Below are 19,629 nucleotides of genomic sequence, written 5' to 3' on the forward strand. Positions count from 1 at the left end.
TAGTAATTCAATTTGATTTAATTAGAATCTGTCAAAGAAATTACTGCTGCAGGCGGTATTTTAAACTTATTCACCAAACAAATAGATTGCACTGCACTGGTAGTTTTGAAAATATTTTTTTCGAAATAGAAACCACTGTAAAACAGACCAAAAAACGAAAAGTTTTACCTTTTAGTTTTTTATTTTTCATTTAAAAATCGAAGCACAATGATGACCCCTTTTTTTTAAATGGCGGCAGTTCACCAGCTCCGCTGTCTGCATAGAGTCCGTAGATCGTCTTCCACCTGATCGATCTACCTTTCCCGCTGTGCACCTCTCTGTCTCGTCCCTGGTGGATCTTACGGTACTCGTGACCCAGAGCACAGCTCTAGCCAGCGATTCTCCACTGCATTTACACAGTTCCCTGGAAAGTTGATTTACTCCAGCAGCCATATTGGTTTTCAATCGGCCAATCTCCTCCTCAACCTCCAGGAGATCGGGGGCTCGAATCCTGTTGTCTTTTGCTCGTGCACAAAGATCAGGTGATTCGGCACAAAATATCCGAAATCCGAGAATGCAGTTAGGTTGAACCAAGATTTACGAAAAAATGTGACAGCTGTCATTTATGTTTTAACCGAGCATTCAGTGGTATCGTTCTCGGCAATAAGTTACCGAGACCCGGCAAAAAAATTTAAGTGTGTATTACCGTATAAATTGTTTTACCAAGCTATCATTATCGAGATTTCGGATATTCGGAAATTTAAGTCAGGTGAACCCAGACGAAAACACCAAGCACTCAGTGGTGCCGTTCTCGGCAATGAGTTATCGAGACCCGGCAGTAAATTTTTAGTGTGTAGAATGACCTGAAAATTACTGATTTTTTAGTTGAATATTTTAGTAAAATAACTGAATTCAACGTTCTATGAACCGAATATAACTGTTCTCAAATATGACTGAATGTGTTTCGATTAATCAATTTGATATTCATATTTCCGCATCATAATTTATTGCGATTTAGTAACTACTTTACATAAGCAATATGAAGGTGAAGATAAAGTTCATCACTACAATGGACCATTTTACGAGACGTTTCTGAACTCAATTCATGAATGAAATTTTGACAGAAAGCACCACCTCCCTGACACCGTAATCCCATTACCTATAGTTTGACAGTACCCCCATTATGACGAACCCCTCGATGCCGAGCCCCAAACAACAATGGCCGCAAAGGGAAGACATCTGACGTGCTCTTCACTCCCGTTCAGTGTTGCCTAATCTATCGATGTCGCTGTTTATAGCAGTGTAAAGCACAGCAGTGTAACATGCCATTTCATTCCCGCGTATACAAAAATACAGGCTACGAACGTGTCAGGGAGGTGGAAAGCACGGATCCGCTGACATAACGCAAGTAAAAGCAACATCAATGTCGGCAGGATCCGTGACACCTGTCAGTTCCTAAAATGGTCTATTTAACGCTAGGTTACAAAATATTGTTTGTGATCTACTATGAGCCGCCTCGCTGAGTTGTGAAAGCTAGCCAAACAATGCACAAGGGATTTTTTTTTCTCTTATAATAATTACGGGAAGTGAACCACATAACATGGTGATTTTGCTTCATTGATTAATAGTGGAGATCTATCATCTCCCATCTAGAATGAAGAGACAACAAGTAGGGTAATGTATCATGTTCCGACCAATTTAGACTATTTTCAAGGTACATCGCTCTTCATGATACATTTTCACCATCAATATTACATGGAATCATAAATAAAATACACTTATCGGGAAAGTCCATCTGTCTAGTTTACAAAAATAACAATTTATATCAAATCCGACGTAAATTCATTCAATTATATCGTTTTTCCTGATCATAGATTTTGTACCATGATCGGACCAGGGTGAATCATGATCGGACCAAAAAATGTATCATAATCGGACCAATATGCTTCTGAGACTTCAAGTGATTTTCCGCTTCGCGTGCTGGGCTCTACTTGCATGGTGTTAGGTTTGGGCTTGATAAATTAGATTTTATCAATTTCGTTCGTGATTCTTAAAATATTTTCGAACATTTTTCATATTATTTCGAAAACGTTATGAATTATAGTTGAGTTTCAAATACGACAAGTTTGCCTATACTATTTCTGGGTGTTTTTTCGGTTGCCGTTCCGTTTTACCGATAAGCTTACTTCACCACTACAATTTTGAGAAACGATGTATGACAAATTTGTGGTCCCCAAATAGTACTACAAATTTGCCGAATATTGCAATGCTCTAAGTTTTATGCCTGAAGTGTGACAGCTCGTATTCAGTGCGATATTCAGCCAACGTTACTTATTACGGGAATTACTTCTCGGTGAAATATATATTTCACTCCCACGCTCACTTCACTTTTTAAGACCTATCCCCGATTCCATCTTAGGTGAGGTGACAAAAACTAGCTTCGTGAAGATGAGAATAAGACAAGTGAAATGAGTTTCCCAGCACAAAAATTTCTAAGTCTCAGAAAGTGCAGTTTTCCCATTTTTTTATTCGAGATAACACCAGATCTCGACGTTTTCTATGTTTCTAAGACATTTGGCATACAAATAATTTCGATATCGAACAGTTCATGAACTTCATCAGTCAAAAAAGACAGCCGCTTTGAGGCACTACTTCCCGAAGTTCGATTGAGCTGAAATTTAGTATGAAGACATTTTTCGAGAAGACGAAGCTTTTAAGCCCTACCACTAAACTTAATTCAAAGATCATTTTTTTCTCTTAGGTTTCTTAGGCCGCCAAAATTTGTTTGTCTCAAAGAGAGTTTCGTTACTGAAAAAGAAATTTGCTATATATTATCATTAGATCACAAATCAATCGGTTTTCAAACCTTCCTCATCTTCTTGAAATCACTTCATCGTTCAAAATGGTCGTGAAAAAAATCAACGCAAAACGTCACTATTCCCATTTTCATTTCACTGATATGAAACTCATAATAGCCCAGATTTCACAGCAGTTGTCACTTTGCGACGTTTTGTTAACCTACGTGAGTTTATTAACATTTTACTAGCTCGAGCCAAACTTTCTCACTAAATTGTTAGAATTGTTTATATTGCTGACATGTATGTATTTACTGAAAAATAATTGGTGTCCATTCTGTTAAAGCACTCAGAAGCTTTACTTTGTTTCATTTTTCCTCTAATTTTAAACCAACCGTTCATTTAAAAACGTTATATTTTCTTCATTTCAACTGTTTGTTAAAATATCTATCGCGAAAGTGCTACTAACTATGTGATTTCAATTAAGTGAGATTGGCTATCTCTTTTCTAAAGCACTATCTGTTATTTTTTTAAACTGATTTGTTAGTCGCTATCGTATCTATTTGATAAAGTTGTTTAAAAGAATAAAAGCTATTATTTCATACTTAAAAGTCCAATCACAGTTTAAGGTTAATTGAAGGATGTTATCGGTGCTATGTCATAAATCTTTTCGTAGAAACCTTAGTCATATTGGTCATTGTATTTAGTATCTCCGAGCGTTTTTATAAAGCTAAGACAGATGCCTTTGAGATGCCTCGATAAAAGCTATGACAACCAATCATTCACAAATATAAACTTTTATATATTTTAATATATGATTCTCTCGTAAACTGGTCGAAAATTTGCGGAAAAAGTGCTTCTTAAATTAGGTTTACACTAAGTTATATTTTCCCTGTTTGAAGTATAATGGGCTGTTTGTAGTGAAGTGTAGTGTAGTGTAGTGTAGTGTAGTGTAGTGTAGTGAACCTTACGCCGTTTTTGTAAGGTTTCATTCTATAGAAAATAAGCTTCATCATTTACATTCTGTTCCAATGAATTAAACGTGAAATCCTTCATTGGATATATCAAGCAAAAACAAAGCGAAACGATGATGTCTCAGAAGTAGGCTGGTCCGATCATGATACAAAACAGCCCTTCGCGTTTCACCAATAATTCCAACTTTAAAGCAAATATTTCATATAAAAGTGTTCCTACATTGAATTGAGATGTTGCAGAAACATATTACTGAAAAATATACTGCAATATTTGGATATTTGATTCTCAAATCACTGCTTGAAAACAAGCCTTGATAACAATTGTAAGGGCAATTTGTGCTCGAAAATAGTTCATTTTTTTAAAACATTGCTAATAGTAGTAATACTTAAGCAATCTGGATGAACCTTCTGAACATCATCAGAAGAAGTTATTTGATGATGCTGCTACATACTTGACACATATTTTTGTTCAAAAGTTAAGAAATCTCGCAGATAAAAAAATGGTCCGATCATGGTACATTTTCTGACTGGTCCGATCATGATACAACACCCTAAACGAAATCGAAAAAAAAATCGTAGAAATGAAAAAGTCCTTTTGGAATGTTTCTAGAGATTCAACAATTTTTATTTTCGAATGCATTTAGAATCCCCCGCGAGATCTGTCACTCCAATGTCAAATATGTATGACTTTGACATCAGATTTGACGGATTGCGGTCCGATAACTGCAAAGTTGTTACAGTTATCGGTCTTGCAATTAAAAAGCGTTGCAATTAAAAGACTTGCAGTTATCGAACGGCGACTGTAGAAAGCTCTTTGGAACTAAAAAGACTGAATTAGTGCTAATAAAATGCTATCTTCTAATTATGGTTACTTGGGTTCCTATACAGAGTAACAGTGAATGACAATGAACAGATGTCCTGGGCTCAAATTAGTTTGTGCCCGCTGTCAGCAGTAAGATACAGATGTATGAAAAGAGGCGGTGATATGCTACCCGAAAAAAAAATAACATCAAAAAAACCTTAAAAGTTGCTGTAATTGTACATAGTTATACCATAATTTAACTATGTTTTTCGTTGTAAATACATCAATTTTACATTAAATATCATTGTCCAGAACAATATAAAACCTTGTTTTTGCCATTTTTTCCATAAAAATGGGGGTTGTTATTGTAATAAACATACAATTCGATAAAGAATAGTTAGAAGTGTAACCGTTAGGTATAAGCATAAATGTCAAAACCCTGCCATAATGTTCAGCTATGTATGTTGCTGAGGTTTGCTGATAGCTGAATAAACAGCAATCGATCTCTCTGGTTTTGATCGTCAACGTGAACAGACGCGTTTTTATAAACCGAAATCCCCGAGTAATTTCATCTTTAACAGTTATGTATCTTAACAGAATTTTTTCAACCATTTTTCCCCATACATTCCGAAGTCACTGACAGAGTTTTTCATGGTAAAATTGTTGTTGGTGGTAGATTCAACAACAAAAAACCTTTTTAAAACATGGTAATGGCAAACAACGTTTGTGAGCTTACAGTAATAATACCATGTTTTTTATGGTTAAAATAAAAAGCATTGTTCATTTGCTGTTCTCACCGCAAAATACATTGTAAATTTTTTTCGGGTATAACGTTTACACATATGTTGAGATTTTAGCCCTTGAAACTTGATGCAATAAGGCAATCCACAGGTGACGTTTCTTTGCATGTACGTTTGTTATTGTTGCTGTTTTTCAAGCTGCAAAACCAAAACATGACCAAAACAGAAATCTTTTAATGTCGGCAATAATATCAAAAGTGATTTTTTATTGTTGCATTTAGGATTGGCACTCGCGATACTAGCTACCGATCGGATAACATTTTTGTTTTTCACGCTTCTGAACCCGGATTGCATCCAAGTTGAGACCGATCGAACATACATAAAGCTGTCATAAGTTGAAAACAGACTGAAATCAGCTGATCGCAACTGTCTCATGGATTGCCTTAGGGCATCCTTAACAGTGCGCTACTATTTAAGTTGTTATGGCGACTATGTACAGCGCGGCTATTTTACGCACTCACCCGTTTTCACACCGGTCGTTGCTATCGTCTCTGTTTGACGTTTCATTCAGCATAAACCTTTAGCTAGGACAGGACGTGACAAGAGAAACCAAAAATCACCCAAAGTTCTGTCAAAGCGAAAGCTCTCTCTGATTGGCCGTTTTTACTTACCGCACTGTTAAATTTTATTATTAGTCGGTACGGTTGGCCGTGCTGCGAAAACTATTGGTATTTTGTTCACACTGTTTTTGCTTACCAAGCAAATGAACAGCTTTTGGTTCAACAATTTTTTGAAACTTTTTCATACACTATACTGTGTAATGTCTATAAAAATCAACATTCGAAATGTTATTCATGTTTTTGAAACTACGTATGGTAAACAATAGCAGATTCATTTCATGAAAAGCAAGAGGAACCCAAAATGTGTTGCAATTATGGCTGGTTCAAATAAATTTAACATATATCTTTAAATCAATTGAACTAGCATTATCAAATGAATTGATTAAAATTGAAATCCAGAACTTGGAAAATCCTTGATATTTATGTGTTGCTAATTAAACATTTTTGGAAACACTGGCAAGCGTCGTGCCGAAAAATCACAATGTTTCATGAGAGCAATTTTGAACGAAAAGAAGAATAACTAGAAGCCACTTGTCACGTCCTGTCCTAGACCTTTAGCAGCGCTGTTACCGGGCTGCCAAATTTGAGAGCGCGATGCTTCCCGGAGGCCCGGCTACTATTTCTCTAGCGCGTTTAGCAGCGACCGGTACGGTATGAAGTGATGATAGAGCGCTGCTAAACGGGGTATAGAAGCGCACTGTCAAGGATGCCCTTATGCCAAAGGGGTGCTTTTACGCTTCAGAATGCCACAGTTGACTTTACTATCATTTGCTTCGTTTTCACTCCGAGTTGAGCAGTAAATTTTCAGTGTGTACACCATGACATATTTTTGTTTATGTTTACTAGCTGGAGTTGAATTCTTCGAAGTTTTTGGTTTTGCTGCTACATTGTGAAGCGGAAACGAGTTTAGAAAATCACGTAAAAATTAAAAGGTCCTTCTGTTCCGGGTACGTGAGTTGAGTGAGCGAAATGAAGGAGTTCAGCCAAATAAAGGTGGAAGAATTCAGTTCAATAAAGGTAGAAGAACTTATAGTATCCGACGTTGTGGCTACAGAAAAGACAATTCCGCTCGCTGGCAGCGATCGGTGCTCCGATGAACCGACTGTTACAAACGCCCTGAGGGAAGAATCTATTGGTGTGAAACAAGAACCTGTGACGGACATCACCGATGAAGTTGAGATAAGGGCAGATGAAATTACAGCTTCTAGCTTCAGGTAATTTTGTGCTTGTTTTTTTGTTGGGTTCATTATCGGAATAATTCGTTTAAAAAATTTTCAATCGAAAAATTCAAATTATTGAGATTTGAACTATTCTTAGCCAGGAGGGTTAGTCATTTTATCAGGTTGTTGAATCAATTAGTTAAACTCGAAAGAAGGTTAACGAATCATAAACATAGAGTCGAGTATGAGACAGACATGCAAAGAGGTTTCTCTATTTGGAAAAAAACGAACAACTCGAAATTAAAACAAAGTCAAGTTTTAGGCTTATTCCCGAAAAGGTTTGAAAAATTGATTATTTTCTCGTTTTTCTTTTTATTGCAGCACCTCGAACGGCTCGGAAATGCGTAATACCGAAGTTGATGATCATCCGCGGAAAAAGTACGCTTGTGAATTCTGCAACAAGAAATTAAGCACTAAGTATAGCTTAGCGGACCACAGAAGAACTCACACCGGGGAACGACCTTTTGCGTGCGATATCTGCAGCGAAACATTCAACTCAGTTCAACGTCTGCGGTACCATAAGAGTACACATGGGAGGGATTGGAATTTCAAGTGTGACATATGTGAGCAACGATTTTCACTGAAACCACATCTTTTGTCACACATGAAAAAACACAGCTTACATTGCCCCCATAAGTGCTCAATTTGCAATGAAACATTCTCCAACGCCGACTATCTCGCGAATCATGTGGTTTGTCACAGCAATGAGCGACCCTTCAAATGCGACATTTGTAGCGGATCATTCAAAAGAAGTAACGCTTTAAAAAGTCATATTCGCAAATTCCACGATTCCTCGCCAAGGTAATGCATTTTTTACTTTAGACTTTAGACATTTTAAATGGTTAAGAACCAACTATAATTTTCATTAAAAAAAAATCTTTTCTTTTATTGCAGCAACTCGGAAGGCTCGGAAATAAGCAAAACCGGTTTTGATGGTGACCATAATTTTGAGTGTGACATATGCAAGCAACGTTTTACCCTAAAAGCAAACCTATCGGCCCACATGAATTTACATCGCACAGATTGCCCTCATAAATGTCTGATTTGCGACAGAAAATTCACAAGTAATCGCAATCTGGTAGAACATAGGCGCACTCACAGCAATGAGCGACCCTTCAAATGCGAAATTTGTGACTTGTCATACAAGAGACGTTCAGCCCTATTAAGTCATATGAGGATCCATAATGTCGAACCTTTCCCGGAGTAAGTATTTCCATGCTAAATGTAGTTAGGGATGAAAACTATCTTTTTTATTGCAGCAACGTAGAAGGTTTGGAGTCAGAGCGAGCTGATAGCCAAAGCAATAGATCAGTGAAATATACCTGCGGCATATGTGGCCAACAGTACAAACAAATGAAAACACTTAACTTACACCTGAAGCTTCACCAGAGCACCACTGTAAGCTCTGAGAAAACAAAGCTGTTCGAGTGTACGATTTGTGGAAAAGAAAACCCGAATAAAGCATCGCTCTTGAGGCACATGCTTTGTCACACTGAAGAACGGCCTTTCAAGTGCGATATTTGCGGTTTATCATATAAGTCAGCTTACGAAATGAAAGTCCATAAGAAAAAGCACAGCCCAAAAAAAACGTATGAATGCGAACTTTGCGGAAAAGGATTTCTTCTTCCGTCCACGCTTAAGCAACACTCGATTTGCCATACCAGTGAACGACCTTTTAAATGCAATATTTGCGGTCTTTCATTGAGGACAGAACATAATCTGAGAAAGCATATAAAAACACATAATTTAAAGTGCGATAAAAATCTTGTGAAGCACGTGGCTACTCACTCTAATGAACAACTTTTCAATTGTGATATCTGCGGTTCATCGTATAAAACAGCTGTACATTTTAGAAAACATAAGATGAAGCACGTCTCGGAAAGCCCGTTTAAATGCGAAATTTGTGACAAAGAATTTCCATTACCTTACAGACTAACGCAGCACATGCTTAGCCATACTACTGAACGGCCGTTCAAATGCAGTATTTGCAGCTCATCATTTAAGTCGATTTCTAATGTACAAAATCATGAAAAAAGGCACAATTTAAAGCGCGTTATTCACTCGGGAAACGGAAAAGCACCTTAGGAGAATATAAATCACAAGTGAAGATTGATAAGGGATATTATTATAATTCGATTCGTCGAGTCGGTTCAATTAACACTCACTTCACTCTAATAGTTGCTACAAACTAGAGGTGTTTCTATTAGGTTATGGACGCAGCCAGAGCCTATAGTGACCTATTTCTGCTTTTTCAGCACTTACCACTATCTACCTCAGCATCAAGCCAGTTACCAGATGACGGAATAACCAGTCTGTTATCTGAATGTAGTTCCGTGAAGGAGTATGTAAGATAGCTGATGCCGACCAGTCATAAGATCTCTGAAGTTGGCCTGAAGGCCAGAGATACGTGATTGGCGAGTTCGAGACCAAGGTATCGTGGATGCAGTTATCGTGGATGCAGTAAAAATGAGTGTAACGAAGCCCTGTTCCGACGACGGTGCGTTTTACAGTCACCCTGAAACGATGCAGGAGGAGAATTTCATGAACCACGCTATCTAACGAACTAATCGCTGTTAGCAGGGAGGTAGGCTTAGCCAATCAGCAAGTTCTGTGTGTGGTAATGGGTCATTTGCATCAACAAAGCCTGATATAGATTTGTAGGTCTACAATCTGAAAATAATTGAGTTGTTTAACTATATATGAATGTTTCACTTTTATATATCAGTTAAAAGATTAATTTTTTCTGAGCAAAACGTTATTTAAAAACCTAAATTAATCCACCTAGCGGTGAGACCCAGCCTTCCTCATTCGAACTTAATATTTGTAAAAATAGATTTACATGAACGCTTCAATTCAATAAACGTATATTCACTCTTTAGTTTCTAAAACATTGATGTTGTAATTGAAGTATAAAATATGAAATTTGACGTAATGTTAGTGCTTGAGAAATAGCGAAATAAAGGAAATGACTCTTAAATTCAAACAATTTAATTACGAGCGATAGCGGAAACGTTCAAATAGTACGATACCACATTTAAATTATGTTGAAGCCACATATACTGATCAAAACAGGTATAGTTTTAAATAGTCTTTGGATTTCTTTTCTTTCCATAACTTTTGAACCACATATCATATTGTTTTGAGGTTTGTTATTTTTAAGTTTGAGAGATGACTCGTTCGTATAACACTAGCTATGTTCAAATAAGTTGGGTAATCTGCGAGATAATAGACTTTCGTTGTTTTATTGACAATTTAATACATAACGGTTGCTTAAGTTCGATTATAATCAAATGAAATGGGAACGTATAGGGCAGCCAAACTTTGAAACTACGTGTTCAATTATAATTCATCAATTAACTCTTAACTAGCCCGTTCGTCTTATATCAATATTGTTAAAATCGGTTGTGTAGTTTCTGAGATAATGAAGTTTCGTGATTTTCACATTACATACATACATGATATACTACAGACAAAGTTACAGACCGATTACAGTGAAATTCAATAGCAACCTAAGCGGCAAATATACCCTTCATTTGACACCAAGATAGGAAGAATCGGTCTAGACCATCTCTGAGAAAAGTGAGTGCAAAAAAAGGTGCACATACACACGTACACACCCACACTCACACACGCACATATACACCTATACATGCATACATGCAGAAAATGCTCGATTCGTCGAACTGAGTCGAGTAGTATAGGACATTTGGATCATTTTACTACCTTTTAATCAGCCAGTGATCGTTAGAAGAGAGTCAATATGTTTACTTTCATTATGTGATTTCACATTTTTATGAACAACGGACAAAGTTACAATCCAATTACAATGAAATTCAATAGCAACCTATGGAGCAACTAGACCTTTCATTTGACACTAATTTTGTGAAAATCGGTCCAGCCATCTCTGAGAAAAGTGAGTGAGAAAAAAAAGCTGCACATACACACACACATACATACATACACACAGAAAATGCTCAGTTCGTCGAAAGGGGTCGTGTGGTATATGGCTTTCGGCCAATGGGACCACTTTTATACCTTTGGTTTTTCCAGTGATTGCTATACCTTTCTAGGAGAAAGGCACAAATATATAGTACTCCGTCGATCTTTATATAAAAAATAAAAATAACTAAATCGCTCGAATGACATTTGGTACATAGGCGCAGGAAAAGACCAAAAAAGAAAACGATCCCAATTTGAGCATAGAATCGCAGGAAAGTGTTTCCTATGACCAGAAAAGGCCAAAATAGACACTGATCCCAAATTGAGCTAAGAATCGCAGAAAAGTGCTTCGTAAGGCCAGAAAAGGCCTAAAATAAAATGATCCCAAATTGAGCTCAGAATCGCCAAAAAAAACTTCCTAAGGCCAGAAAAGGCCGAAATAGAAAATGATCCCAAATTGAGCTCAAAATCGCCAAAAAATGCTTCCTAAGGTCAGAAAAGGCCAAAATAGAAAATGATCCCAAATTGAGCTCAGAATCGCCAAAATATCCTAAGGCCAGAAAAGGCCAAAATAGAAAATTATCCCAAATTGAGCTCAGAATCGCTGAAAAGTGCTATCTAATGCCAGAAAAGGCCAAAATAGAAAATGATCCCAAATTGAGCTCAAATTCTCCAAAAAATGCTTCCTAAGGTCAGCAAAGGCCAAAATAGAAAATGATCCCAAATTGAGCTCAGAATCGCCAAAATATGCTTCCTAAGGCCAGGAAAGGCCAAAATAGAAAATGATCCCAAATTGAGCTCAGAATCGCCAAAAAATAGAAAATGATCCCAAATTGAGCTCAGAATCGCTGAAAAGTGCTATCTAATGCCAGAAAAGGCCAAAATAGAAATGATCCCAAATTGAGCTCAGAATCGCTGAAAAATGCTTCCTAAGGTCAGAAAAGGCCAAAATAGAAAATGATCCCAAATTGAGCTCAAAATCTCCAAAAATTGCTTCTTAAGGTCAGCAAAGGCCAAAATAGAAAATGATCCCAAATTGAGCTCAGAATCGCCAAAATATGCTTCCTAAGGTCAGAAAAGGCCGAAATAGAAAATGATCCCAAATTGAGCTCAGAATCGCTGAAAAGTGCTTCCTAAGGCCAGAAAAGGCCAAAATAGAAAATCATAACATATTAAGCTCAGAATCGCAAAAATATGCTTCCTAAGGTCAGAAAAGGCCGAAATAGAAAATGATCCCAAATTGAGCTCAAAATCTCCAAAAATTGCTTCCTAAGGTCAGCAAAGGCCAAAATAGAAAATGATCCCAAATTGAGCTCAGAATCGCCAAAATATGCTTCCTAAGGTCAGAAAAGGCCGAAATAGAAAATGATCCCAAATTGAGCTCAGAATCGCTGAAAAGTGCTTCCTAAGGCCAGAAAAGGCTGAAATAGAAAATGATCCCAAATTGAGCTCAGAACCGCTGAAAAGTGCTTCCTAAGGTCAGAAAAGGCCAAAATAGAAAATGATCCCAAATTGAGCTCAGAATCGCTGAAAAGTGCTTTCTAAGGCCAGAAAATGCCAAAATAGAAAATGATCCCAAATTGAGCTCAAAATCTCCAAAAAATGCTTCCTAAGGTCAGCAAAGGCCAAAAAAGAAAATGATCCCAAATTGAGCTCAGAATCGCCAAAATATGCTTCCTAAGGCCAGGAAAGGCCAAAATAGAAAATGATCTCAAATTGAGCTCAGAATAGCTGAAAAATGCTTCATAAGGTCAGAAAAGGCCAAAATAGAAAATGATCCCAAATTGAGCTCAGAATCGCTGAAAAGTGCTTTCTAAGGCCAGAAAAGGCCGAAATAGAAAATGATGCCAAATTGAGCTCAAAATCTCCAAAAAAGGCTTTCTAAGGTCAGCAAAGGCCAAAATAGAAAATGATCCCAAATTGAGCTCAGAATCGCCAAAATATGCTTCCTAAGGTCAGAAAAGGCCGAAATAGAAAATGATCCCAAATTGAGCTCAGAATCGCTGAAAAGTGCTTCCTAAGGCCAGAAAAGGCTGAAATAGCAAATGATCCCAAATTGAGCTCAGAATCGCTGAAAAGTGCTTCCTAAGGTCAGAAAAGGCCAAAATAGAAAATGATCCCAAATTGAGCTCAGAATCGCTGAAAAGTGCTTTCTTAGGCCAGAAAATGCCAAAATAGAAAATGATCCCAAATTGAGCTCAAAATCTCCAAAAAATGCTTCCTAAGGTCAGCAAAGGCCAAAATAGAAAATGATCCCAAATTGAGCTCAGAATCGCTAAAAAATACTTCCTAAGGCCAAAAGAGGCCGAAATAGAAAATGATTCCTAATCTAGCTCAAATTCTCCAAAAAATGCTTCCAAAGGTCAGAAAAGGCCAAAATAGAAAATGATCCCAAATTGAGCTCAGAATCGCTGAAAAGTGCTTTCTAAGGCCAGAAAATGCCAAAATAGAAATTGATCCCAAATTGAGCTCAAAATCTCCAAAAAATGCTTCCTAAGGTCAGCAAAGGCCAAAATAGAAAATGATCCCAAATTGAGCTCAGAATCGCTAAAAAATACTTCCTAAGGCCAAAAGAGGCCGAAATAGAAAATGATTCCTAATCTAGCTCAAATTCTCCAAAAAATGCTTCCTAAGGTCAGCAAAGGCCAAAATAGAAAATGATCCCAAATTGAGCTCAGAATCGCCAAAATATGCTTCCTAAGGTCAGAAAAGGCCAAAATAGAAAATGATCCCAAATTGAGCTCAGAATCGCTGAGAAGTGCTTTCTAAGGCCAGAAAAGGCCAAAATAGAAACTGATCCCAAATTGAGCTCAGAATCGCCAAAAAATGCTTTCTAAGGTCAGAAAAGGCCAAAATAGAAAATGATCCCGAATTGAGCTCAGAATCGCCAAAATATGCTTCCTAAGGCCAGGAAAGGCTAAAATAGAAAATGATCCCAAATTGAGCTCAGAATCGCTCAAAAATACTTTCTAAGGCCAGGAAAGGCCAAAATAGAAAATGATCCCAAATTGAGCTCAGAATCGCCAAAATATGCTTTCTAAGGTCAGAAAAGGCCAAAATAGAAAATGATCCCAAATTGAGCTCTAAAAAATACTTCCTAAGGCCAGGAAAGGCCAAAATAGAAAATGATCCCAAATTGAGCTCAGAATCGCTGAAAAATGCTTCCTAAGGTCAGAAAAGGCCAAAATAGAAAATGATCTCAAATTGAGCTCAAATTCTCCAAAAAATGCTTCCTAAGGTCAGAAAAGGCCAAAATAGAAAATGATCCCAAATTGAGCTCAGAATCGCCAAAATATCCTAAGGCCAGAAAAGGCCAAAATAGAAAATGATCCCAAATTGAGCTCAGAATCGCTGAAAAGTGCTATCTAATGCCAGAAAAGGCCAAAATAGAAAATGATCCCAAATTGAGCTCAAATTCTCCAAAAAATGCTTCCTAAGGTCAGAAAAGGCCAAAATAGAAAAAGATCCCAAATTGAGCTCAGAATCGCTGAAAAGTGCTTCCTAAGGCCAGAAAAGGCCAAAATAGAAAATGATCCCATATTGAGCTCAGAATCGCCAAAATATGCTTCCTAAGGTAAGAAAAGGCCAAAACAGAAAATGATCCCAAATTGAGCTCAGAACCGCTGAAAAGTGCTTCCTAAAGCCAGAAAAGGCCAGAAAAGAAAATGATCCCAAATTGAGCTCAGAATCGCCAAAAAATGCTTCTTAAGGCCAGGAAAGGCCAGAAAAGAAAATGATTCCAAATTGAGCTCAGAATCGCCGAAAAATGCTTCCTAAGGCCAGAAAATGCCAAAAAAGCGATTCCAAATCGAGCTAAAAATCGCCAAAAAAATGCTTCATAAGGCCAGAAATCTGCTCGCGTCAACTGTTGAATATCATAGAATGTCCCCAGCGTCGTGACTGCTTCCATCCATTGTATTATCAGCCATCACTGCCTGGTCAATCGGCAGATTTCTCTAGGTAGCGTGATGGCTTATAATACAATCGATGAAAGCAGTCACGACAGCCAGATATATTTTTCTTTTGATAAAAACATGGAGACTTCAAACTTATACGTAAGCAGAAATCTCAAAAGGCTCGATAATTTAGGGTTAGTTTATTATGGCACGTACAAAGTGAATTACCTTGCTATTTACCTGCTTAACTGTTTTTTTTTTACTTACAAATTGTTGCCAAACAAAAAATAGTATTCTTTTAAATTAGTTGACATGCTGCTGGTCATTTTATTTAATAAAAGTGCTGTTCGCACTCACGCAAATTCTTTTATGCAATTTTCAATGCATGAGTGAAAACAAATGCAAAAATATTGCCTCCATCCTTTTTCGCAAGCAAAAACCAAACAAATATCAGCAGAGTCGTCAGGGTTAATAACCATTCTTCTTCCGGAATCCTCGTTTGGAAACCTTTGACTTCGACTGCTATATTTATAGCTATACCCAATTTTCGCATAACATTTATTAGACGTGTGCTAACAGAGAGATGCCAGGTGTACAGATTTCCATAAAAATATATATCATTATATGCAGCAACGCACCAACATGCAGTTTTTACAGATTTTGAGGCTGTAGGCTTTGTGGGTTACCATCCAAACACGCATCATTTTCTCAAATGTTAATAATATATTTTTTCTAATTTCTCTTTCCATGTTTTAATATTCAGAAAAAAAAATCTGGCATCTCTGACCAGTAATAAACAAACTTGAATCCGTGTGGCATGAATTTACTCACAACAAGCGAGTTTTTATTTTCTATCAGCAGCATCGATTGGTGGACAGAGCATATTTTGGAATGTCCAACCAAGAGCGGCAACTTCTGCGAAAAAAGGACTTTCCTGATACCGCTCGCGATGCTCTGCCTATTATAGGTGAATGAATAAGTTCGATATCCGGAAGTTTTGCCTCTAACTCTTTTATTCCCATTGCAGAAAATCTCATCATAAACCGAAATAAACATGACACCGCTATGGATTTGATAGCGGAGTTTGTGTTCCGGGAACGAAAAGATGACCAGCGCAATCCGCAACAGTATCCGAAGGTACAGCAATTCACTTCCAGACTGTCGTCGATCGAAGAGTTCCAGCTGGTGCTTGTGTTGTGTAATTTTTTCTCCCGCCCGGGACCCGATGCTACCAGAAATGCAGTTTTCTTTTCCCTCTTTGGTGGATCTGTAGGCAGAACGAGCGTTCTGAACAAACTTATCAGTACAGCCGTGTCTGGATCGATTGCACCGGTAGTATAACGCGTAAAAACTAGATTTAGTTAATTCTGTTGGCTCCTTTCGTTATAGCTTTTGTGTGCCGCTGGAACCTGGATGCAGCAGCTTGGTTGCACCTCGCTGCTAAGTTTGGAATTGGCCCAGTGTATTGTGAAAGATTTTATCATCTTTTCCAATAAATCGTCCGAGCAGCTAAAATCTCTGCCAATGGTTGCACCTCGATTTGCAGCAAATTTCATGACGGCGGTCACCGATCTCTATTTGAACGGCGAAAAAGGTCAGTTGGTTGCTCCTCCAGATCTCTTGCTGGATGTCATCACCGAGTGGGTATCGGAAAACCCAGCTCTGTGCCTCGCCTCGCAACAACCGATGGCGTTACCTTCCGGAGCGATCGCAATGCCTGTTGTTACGCCACTAGCGGGACTCATCCGTTGGTGCGTGTTGTCTCTTCTAATCACCAACAAGCAGGACCTCTATAGCAAACTACATCTGGCAGTCCTGCAAAGCTTACTAGAAGCAACCCCTCCGCTAACGGCACCACCAAGCGCACTCAACGCGCAACATTTGGGCTTGATAGTAAATTCACTCCACGCTGAAATGGAATCTTTGCTGAAGCGAGGCAAATCTCTTAATAAAGAATACATCCACAGCTGCCTGGAACGATTCGCACAGGCTGTTCAGGTTGGATTAACCTCGCGGTGCATTTTCGGCAATATTCCACAGCTCGTGTGTCGCCTTGAAACATTACCCAATAAAAATAAATTGATGCAGATTGTGATTATCGCAAACAAACCGACGTAGCTTGCGTGAGTATAAATATTTTAAGTAAAACAACGTAGTTTGCTCCTTTGAACCTAAAATTTATATTTGATAATTTATACTGGATCAGTAGGGCTTGAAACGTTTCGTTTTTTTAATTTGCTGCATTTTCTTAAGATCTCTGTCGTACTTTTTTCTCAGACTAACGACGTCGTTCTTCTTGGCTTCCCGAATCTGGAAGGTGTAGAAATTTTTCAGCTCCTTCTTCTTACGCCCTTGATTGATCTTTTCCTCCAATTTGCCAACAACGGCTTCTTTCTGCGAAAATATGTTGGCGTTAGATTTCGAAACTGTAACCCATCCTTCGTCATCCTTTGTAGCTCGCTGTTCTTTGATCTTTTGCGCAGCGACCTGTCGATCGTAACCGGCCATATAGGCATCAATTTCCTTCTGCATCTCGACTGGATCGGGAATACGTTCCTGATACTCTTTAGTCCACTTGTCGATTCCAGTTAGCAGTTTTCCGTCCGCGTTTAGTGCGTTCAGTTCGCGTTTTCGAAGCAACTTCTTTAGCGACGAAGCTTGTTCGTAAACCACGTAGGCTACCTTAAATTTGGTTGACGGCTCCGGACTGCCATCCGACTCTTCTGAAGGTTTTTCCTGCAGAATAACGTTTGCTACCGCTCCGGCCGAGCTGAAGGCCGTACGAAGTGCTTCCGATGTTGCGTATGGAGGAATATTCAGTACGAATAGGGTTTTTCCGGCTGGTTTTAGCCTGCTTGACGATCGTGAATGGTTCGCTTTTGCGTATATGAAATGGTAGGCAGTATCCTGGGCTTCATATTTCAGTGGTATTTCTAAAACACAAAATGGGAATCAAATTGTTAATATTGTGTAAGGGAGGAATATTACCTGTGAACTCGGCGACGTCAATGTGCATATTGTCTGAGTAACAGAAATAAACAGATTTAGCTTTATTAACAATTAAACGAAAGCAACACAAATTATTCGATATTGGAACTGGAACTACTGATTAATGCCTTCGCTTGTATGTTTACAACATGAATGCCATGCGCTACAAGGTGACGGTTCTAACACTGCGAAACGAAAGTTTCATGCTATTAAAATAAGATTCTACCTATGGCTGGCTTGCAATGTGCTGATTTCTTTCCGTGTATTCTCGGTCCCGTTCGATTGACATGTTGTTCGTAAACTAATACGTTTGCGATTTGCTTTGTCTTCTTGTTTTTGTGTGCATCGGAAGCCATCGCAAGTGTTACGCGACTTTGCTGCGAAAAAACTTGTTTCTTTCGTAACTTTAGTGAAAATTGTGCATTTAATTTGCTCCGTGAAAGAATAGAGCATTCTAATTTCCATAAAAAGTCCAAGCATTGATAAAAATAAAGTGTTCCATCGCAATCAGCCCACGAGTGTTCCACTGCAAAGTGTCGAGCATGAACAACAACGGATTTAGCACGGGCGAAGAAGATTCCCGTGGACCGGCCGATCAGGTTTGCTGCCTGTTGGATGACGGTGAACGCTGCCGGAACCAGGCAGGGAATGCCTCTTACAGTAAACGCATTCAGAAAACCGTCACCCAAAGACGGCTCAAGCTGAGCATCGATTCGGCAGTGAGTATTTTTGTTATTTCGTTGTTTGATCAGTGTGTATGCGTGTGCGTGTGTGAGTGCGATGCACTTTGAAAAATTGTTTTGAATTTTTGCAGTCCGTTTCGAAGTATAGTTTATGTTTCCTCTTTTAGGCCCGTCATATCTACATTTGTGATTTTCACAAAGGGCGAATTCAGTGCGCTCGTACCAAGCGTCGTCGACGCGATTCCGAGGACGATAGCAATGAAACTGATACGGACCTACCGGAGGTGGACCTTTATCAACTGCAAGTGAATACTCTGCGACGCTACAAGCGGTTTTACAAAGTATCGACCAGACCTGGTATTAACAAAGCACAGCTTTCGGAGGTAAGATTCACAATCGCTCTTTGATATTGGTTGTTAGTAAGTAAAATTTGCATTATTTTCAGACAATCATGAAGCACTTCAAAACCATTCCGATAAAGGAGAAGGAAATTCTCACCTACTTCATCTACATGGTCAAATCAAACTCGAACAAGCTGGACCATAAAAACAATGTCGGCAGTGAAGCAACCTGAAAGTAGGCTAACGTTTTTATGTAAGTCCTTAAAACTGCTTAGTCTGCAGAATAGTAGGTATTCTATTATTGTTTAAAATTTACTCGTTCTGTATAAAAGTTGTGCTCGTACTGTTCTACCAGTAGGACGAAACTGTATGCATTTTACGCCTAAACTGAATAATAATCGTAACTTAAGTCCTCGATTAATACCGATATTGTATTGAAAGCAGAAATCAAAGCCTTAATGTGTTCGGTAACTCATATCCGAACGGCCTCATTGATTTCACCGCATCCAAGAACATGGGCATACGTAGTATCTACTTTCAGCATACCTGAAAATCACCACAATAGACCGAATCGCAAATTAGTCACATTTTGATTGTCGAAAAGCACTTCTCGGATATCGACGTCCGAACCTATCGTGGCGCAAACGTCGAT

The 19,629-nt window shown here is 38.4% G+C and overlaps 4 protein-coding genes across 5 annotated transcripts; 3 read left to right on the plus strand and 1 right to left on the minus strand.

The window, feature by feature from the left end:
• The first annotated feature begins 6,746 nt into the window (after positions 1 to 6,746).
• On the plus strand, positions 6,747 to 9,867 carry LOC129727033 (zinc finger protein 184-like). 2 transcript variants are annotated; one of them, XR_008728470.1, is made up of 5 exons: positions 6,747 to 7,124; positions 7,452 to 7,931; positions 8,025 to 8,333; positions 8,390 to 9,324; positions 9,386 to 9,867. XR_008728470.1 is itself a non-coding variant. In XM_055684419.1 (4 exons), the coding sequence occupies exons 1-4, from the start codon at positions 6,880 to 6,882 to the stop codon at positions 9,213 to 9,215; spliced, it is 1,860 nt and encodes a 619-aa protein (XP_055540394.1). In that variant the 5' UTR covers positions 6,747 to 6,879; the 3' UTR covers positions 9,216 to 9,867. The 2 variants fall into 2 exon arrangements, 1 of the variants encoding a protein (XP_055540394.1); XM_055684419.1 differs by having other exon boundaries at positions 8,390 to 9,867.
• A 5,868-nt stretch (positions 9,868 to 15,735) lies between these two features.
• Positions 15,736 to 17,113, plus strand: LOC129723845 (integrator complex subunit 15). Its single transcript, XM_055678307.1, has 3 exons — positions 15,736 to 15,932; positions 15,993 to 16,297; positions 16,355 to 17,113. Exons 1-3 carry the CDS (start codon positions 15,857 to 15,859, stop codon positions 17,081 to 17,083), a joined length of 1,110 nt encoding a protein of 369 aa, XP_055534282.1. The 5' UTR covers positions 15,736 to 15,856; the 3' UTR covers positions 17,084 to 17,113.
• An 8-nt stretch (positions 17,114 to 17,121) lies between these two features.
• Positions 17,122 to 18,118, minus strand: LOC129723855 (ribosomal RNA-processing protein 7 homolog A). Its single transcript, XM_055678320.1, has 2 exons — positions 17,954 to 18,118; positions 17,122 to 17,898 (listed from the first exon to the last, which is right to left on the minus strand). The coding sequence occupies exons 1-2, from the start codon at positions 17,979 to 17,981 to the stop codon at positions 17,168 to 17,170; spliced, it is 759 nt and encodes a 252-aa protein (XP_055534295.1). The 5' UTR covers positions 17,982 to 18,118; the 3' UTR covers positions 17,122 to 17,167.
• A 152-nt stretch (positions 18,119 to 18,270) lies between these two features.
• On the plus strand, positions 18,271 to 19,417 carry LOC129731479 (histone deacetylase complex subunit SAP30 homolog). The gene is made up of 3 exons (XM_055691518.1): positions 18,271 to 18,672; positions 18,804 to 19,019; positions 19,082 to 19,417. Exons 1-3 carry the CDS (start codon positions 18,496 to 18,498, stop codon positions 19,208 to 19,210), a joined length of 522 nt encoding a protein of 173 aa, XP_055547493.1. The 5' UTR covers positions 18,271 to 18,495; the 3' UTR covers positions 19,211 to 19,417.
• The last annotated feature ends 212 nt before the right edge of the window (positions 19,418 to 19,629 follow it).

Source organism: Wyeomyia smithii, chromosome 1, assembly GCF_029784165.1.
Source record: "Wyeomyia smithii strain HCP4-BCI-WySm-NY-G18 chromosome 1, ASM2978416v1, whole genome shotgun sequence".
Lineage (NCBI taxonomy): Eukaryota > Metazoa > Arthropoda > Insecta > Diptera > Culicidae > Wyeomyia > Wyeomyia smithii.

Coding starts and splice junctions, on each gene's coding strand:
- LOC129727033 (XM_055684419.1), top strand. CDS start 6,880: ATGAAGGAGTTCAGCCAAATAAAGGTGGAAGAATTCAGTTCAATAAAG. Junction 7,125..7,451: donor ATTACAGCTTCTAGCTTCAG/GTAATTTTGTGC, acceptor TTTTTATTGCAG/CACCTCGAACGGCTCGGAAA. Junction 7,932..8,024: donor TTCCACGATTCCTCGCCAAG/GTAATGCATTTT, acceptor CTTTTATTGCAG/CAACTCGGAAGGCTCGGAAA.
- LOC129723845 (XM_055678307.1), top strand. CDS start 15,857: ATGTCCAACCAAGAGCGGCAACTTCTGCGAAAAAAGGACTTTCCTGAT. Junction 15,933..15,992: donor CGATGCTCTGCCTATTATAG/GTGAATGAATAA, acceptor TTCCCATTGCAG/AAAATCTCATCATAAACCGA. Junction 16,298..16,354: donor TGTCTGGATCGATTGCACCG/GTAGTATAACGC, acceptor CTTTCGTTATAG/CTTTTGTGTGCCGCTGGAAC.
- LOC129723855 (XM_055678320.1), bottom strand. CDS start 17,981: ATGCACATTGACGTCGCCGAGTTCACAG. Junction 17,899..17,953: donor TGACGTCGCCGAGTTCACAG/GTAATATTCCTC, acceptor TTTGTGTTTTAG/AAATACCACTGAAATATGAA.
- LOC129731479 (XM_055691518.1), top strand. CDS start 18,496: ATGAACAACAACGGATTTAGCACGGGCGAAGAAGATTCCCGTGGACCG. Junction 18,673..18,803: donor AGCTGAGCATCGATTCGGCA/GTGAGTATTTTT, acceptor TTCCTCTTTTAG/GCCCGTCATATCTACATTTG. Junction 19,020..19,081: donor ACAAAGCACAGCTTTCGGAG/GTAAGATTCACA, acceptor CATTATTTTCAG/ACAATCATGAAGCACTTCAA.